Source organism: Tauraco erythrolophus, chromosome 12 (assembly GCF_009769465.1).
Source record: "Tauraco erythrolophus isolate bTauEry1 chromosome 12, bTauEry1.pri, whole genome shotgun sequence".
Taxonomy (NCBI): Eukaryota; Metazoa; Chordata; class Aves; order Musophagiformes; family Musophagidae; genus Tauraco; species Tauraco erythrolophus.
This window is the reverse complement of record NC_141476.1, coordinates 21,853,754-21,858,286: the sequence shown is the minus strand read 5'-3', so window position 1 is coordinate 21,858,286 and position 4,533 is coordinate 21,853,754. Positions and strand designations below refer to the sequence as shown.

The window sequence follows — 4,533 nt, the reverse complement described above, 5'->3', positions numbered from 1 at the left end:
CATTTTAGGTATTCAAGACACTGTCAGATGTAATGGGAAAAAAAATATTAGAAAAAAAAAATAGTTCAAAAGCATTTCCTCTTGTCTGTGGAAAACACAAAAATGCCCCAAGCACTGTAAGCCATGACAGATGACAACCATATATAGCATCTTCCAATTGGAATGGTTTCCTATTTTGCACAGCAAAAGGCTCATCTTCTGTAACACATTTCCTCACTGACTCTTCAGAAAGTCAGCTCCAGTTGCTGTACGTACTCCAACACTTTACCAAGCAGAGGGAAAGGAATCAAGAGGCAATAAATTAAGGTAAGTGTCAGTCAGGCATCTCACCAACTATTCCCTTCCGCATTTTTGACACGGGTCTTATTTCTATTTGATTTGGAATTTCTTACTGTGTATATATTAAATCAGAAGAGATCATCCTTTTCCTAGATATTGCTTAACTTTTTTTTAATCAGATTATAATACTCCGTCTTTTTAAGATGTCTTTGAAAAAAACAGCTCTAGTAGATTTCTTGAAAAATAACGGATGAGTATCTAGACTCAGACTAAAGATATTCAGACTACTTGCTAACAATGACATAGGAGATTGTTAAGATCAATATTTCAGCTTCTCTGTGATAGCATTTATAATTTTATGTAGCATTAATCCAATTTAAAATATACGAATGTAGTATTTAGATCAGGAATCTAAAGCTGTCTAACTTTATTTTGAAAAGCTAATAACAGAATCCTTGCAAGTAAATTGTAGCAAACCCATTTAAAAAAAAATCAATCCCTTTTCCCTATGATTTTAGTCTTTATTAAATGAAACTTCCTAGAGTGAAAAGAAAAAAAAATAGTCTCAGCTTATTTTAAGTTTTTAACAGGAAAATTTTTCTAAAAAATTTCTAAAGACATTAGAAATTAGAAATTTCTAAAGAAATTAGAATATTTTAGAGTTCTAAAATATCTCTACACTTGAAAATAATATATTGAAGAATTTTTTTTCCAAATTCCATTCTACACTAGCATAATTTAGCTCCTGAACAACTTAGTACGTATAAACCTCTCTTCCTCTGTATATTTTGTCATTAATAGGCCTGTTCTACAGCTTGCTATTTCACAGAACCCTAGAATAATTTAGGTTGGCAAAGACCTTTAAGACCATCAAGTTCAACAGTAAACCTAACACTGCCAAGTCCACCACTAAACCATGTCCCTAAGTGCCATGTCTATTTGTCTTTTAAATTTCTCAGGCTTTGTCCAGTCCAATTTTCAAATCGTATTCCATGTGCTCCTAATGCTTGCCTGCAAACAAAGTTATATCACTGTTTTCACCTTCTTCAGTTAAAAAGGAATTTTCTTTAAGTGTATACTGTATAAAAACCCAATACTTTTTACAGTATCTGCCATTCTCCAGTTAGTATCCAGTGCAATATACAGTCAGATATTGCTTCAGTATTTACTTATTGCAAATGAATCGGTAGGGGGAAAAAAAAAGGAGAAAATACATTTTAATTCTTGGATGTATTAAAATCAAATAAAGATCGTTTCAAGACTGGAAATTCCCCAACCTGTGCAAGGGAGTTTGTATTTCAAATTCCAATCCGATCCTAAGGCTAGCTATGTATTTTTAAATGCCAAGTAGAAGGAAATACAGGAAGGGAATAGATTCAGAGGTTTTAAACTGCCAAACAGAAGAGACTGAGATGGAAGTCTAGTGGGAGCCCCTCTACAGAAGTGGGAATGACATAGCAAAAGGGATAATTACCCACTAGCCCAAAGCATGGTTATTTAATCCCTAAAAGACAAGTAGTACCAGATATGTAACATTTCCAATTCTCTGTTCATCCATATCTTAAACTGTATGTTCTCAGAGACGTATGAAGGCAGCAAAAAAGAACTTTTTGCTACATAAAAACATGTACCTCCTCATTACAGTTTTTGTACTTTCAGAAAGATTTTTAGACATTTACAGTTATTCAATCTCTTAAGATCAATTTTGAAACCTGACTTCAATACATCGTTTTAACACTAGATCTATGAAGACGTAGAAACAGAATCAAAATCTTTGCCTAAAACTAACCCAGTTTTTACCATCATCTCCTGGTTATATTCTGTCCCGGAACTGAAAAACAATACATCTTATACAATTACAAAGGAAAAGCAATGAACTACAGACAAAAGGGAAGCATTGTGCTCTATCCCGGTTGCATTTATGCTGCTTAATGTCAGGAAGAATGGCTCTGCAGGCAATACAGAAAGCTAAAGATTTTCTTCCAAAACCCTAAACCTCACGAGTACTCCTGAGAAAGGAATAGCTTTATCGTAGTTCTGCATTTAGAAACGTGCCAATGAATCATACTTATCCAATTATTATTCTTATTCTCTGGGTAGTTGAAGCATGAACAAGACCGAACTCATCACTGCTGTGGGATTCGCCGTATCGTTGCTGTTCCACGTGACCCAAACCGAAGTGTGTCCTCCCTCCTGCAGTTGTAAGTCACTGGGAGAAATGAAGGGTTTGCGTGTAGACTGCAGCTCAAGGAAGCTGGTGGAAGTGCCTGCCTTGCCCGTTAGCACCAAGAGGCTTTATCTACAGAACAACAGCCTGACCTCAGTTCCCCCCGGTGCTCTGGACAGCTTGCGCAGCCTGGAGGAAGTGAAAATATTTGACAATCCTTGGAACTGTGACTGTCGTATTCTGTACCTAAAACTCTGGTTAGAAGACGTCTCTGCACCCTCTCTGGAAAACATCAGATGCGCAACCCCAGCTCCCGTGAGGATGAAGCCCTTGAGGCAGCTGACTGGGAATGAGCTGGGGATTTGTAAGAGGCTTCTCCCAATCAAGTGTCTTGAGTTCTTTTGGCGAGACCTTGTTTTAATTGTTGGAGTAATAATTACACTTCTTTTAGTAGCATGGGCTCTGAAATGCTCAAAAAATCTGGTCTGCCAAATTAGCCTAAGCCAACAGGACTCCAGGGGCTGTCTGTTGGGGAGGCGCAGCTCCAACAACCACAAGATACAATGAGCTGTTTGCTACCACGAGCTTAAACAGAAACATCAAACTATTCTACCGCAAAAAAGCACGTGCACTGGCCACACTGGTTTTAATGGTGAATACGCTACAAATAGATCCCAGGACTCAAAGTCTGGGTCCTCAGATAGGCAAATTTGACTTAATTTCCTTTCAAAAATAAGCTTGGTGATGTATTGATGGGCAAGCTTCATTCTGCTGCCTTCTACTGATATGAAAAGCAGTTTCTAATTTTTTTAAAAATCATTTAACTTGGCATTTCTGAATTCTCAGCTTTTACAGCAAGAAGATTTACATCCTCAAATCCTACACTTTTTAATATATGGAAATGAACACTGATTGTACTATTTTAGCAATTCTTTTTTCACTCGGAAGCTGTGTGAGTTTGCAACCTGTTACCTCCTCACAGTGTCCCAATGGGCTTGGTAGGACCGTTCTGTGTGCAAACAAAACCAACCACCTCTTCCTCAGGTTCAGGAGTTTCCTGCCAGGAAAACCACTGTGATTATATCGGCCAGCCACTGAATGTATCCCTTATTGAATAAGTTTAAAGATGGACTGATAATGAGAATATAATCAGTAAAAATAATCTTAAATATTGTTTAATTTCCTAGAGAGTGAAAAATAAAAAAGCATTCTATGTGAAATTGAAATAATGGATGCTTATTGAACATTCATACTCACCCAAGTTTGATCTCTTTCACAATTCTACACATTTCTGATTAAAATCCCAAGAAATTTCCAGAGCTTGTCTTCCAGTTTTACTACCAACATTTGATACACTGGATTTTATGCAACAGCTTTGAGGAGGATGTACTCTCTTCCCTTTGCTTCTTGTGCCCCCCGTCCTCATAGAAAAATCGTCGTGGTGACTCAAGCAGATTGTTTTCTCTCTAACCTGATTATTCACAAGACTCCAAGAAGTGCAATTCATGCTGTGACCCCATCAGGTCTGGTGAAGTCAGGCTGGTTAGATGGGTGGTCTCTGAAGGTCTTAACACCACTGTTAGCAGCTCAATTTAAGGCACATTTTGCAAATGCTCCTCCTAGCCCCAAACCTTAGCTAGGTCTCAGAGGTTACCTGCTGAAGATGCTAAGAACTGCTTGGCCCTTTACCTTGCACCTTGGCATGTGAGCGGGGTTCCTTGTTAAAGCACATAGTAGCCCTCGCAAAACTGGTGGTTAGCTTTCTTCTGATAGGTGGCTTTGCAGTTATCATGTGCCGTCAATTCTGTGAGAATTAGCCACAAACACCCAAATCAAAGTCAGTAGAAGCTCACAGGGCTATTTCCAGCTCCTTTGTGCCCCTTCCGAAGCATTTCGGCAATACGGAGTCACACTGTCAACGCTGACAGCTGGCAACGTTCTCAGACAGTTTTAGAAGAGATACACCACTGTCTGTAACACATCTTCACTGTTGGTCCTCTCGCCTGCACTAGCGGGGAAAGGCCAGCCTGAGACATCACCACCTGTCAACAGCCACTGAGTCCGGTGGAACTGCTGCAAGAACCTCT

At 38.7% G+C, this 4,533-nt stretch overlaps 1 protein-coding gene across 1 annotated transcript; it reads left to right on the top strand.

Annotated features, from left to right (window-relative positions):
* Positions 1-229: 229 nt before the first annotated feature.
* Positions 230-3,763, top strand: GP9 (glycoprotein IX platelet). Its single transcript, XM_009982833.2, has 2 exons — positions 230-306; positions 2,380-3,763. Exon 2 carries the CDS (start codon positions 2,387-2,389, stop codon positions 3,011-3,013), a length of 627 nt encoding a protein of 208 aa, XP_009981135.2. The 5' UTR covers positions 230-306; positions 2,380-2,386; the 3' UTR covers positions 3,014-3,763.
* The last annotated feature ends 770 nt before the right edge of the window (positions 3,764-4,533 follow it).

What these genes read in the sequence shown, in the direction of transcription:
- GP9 (XM_009982833.2), top strand. Translation starts at nt 2,387, where the DNA reads ATGAACAAGACCGAACTCATCACTGCTGTGGGATTCGCCGTATCGTTG.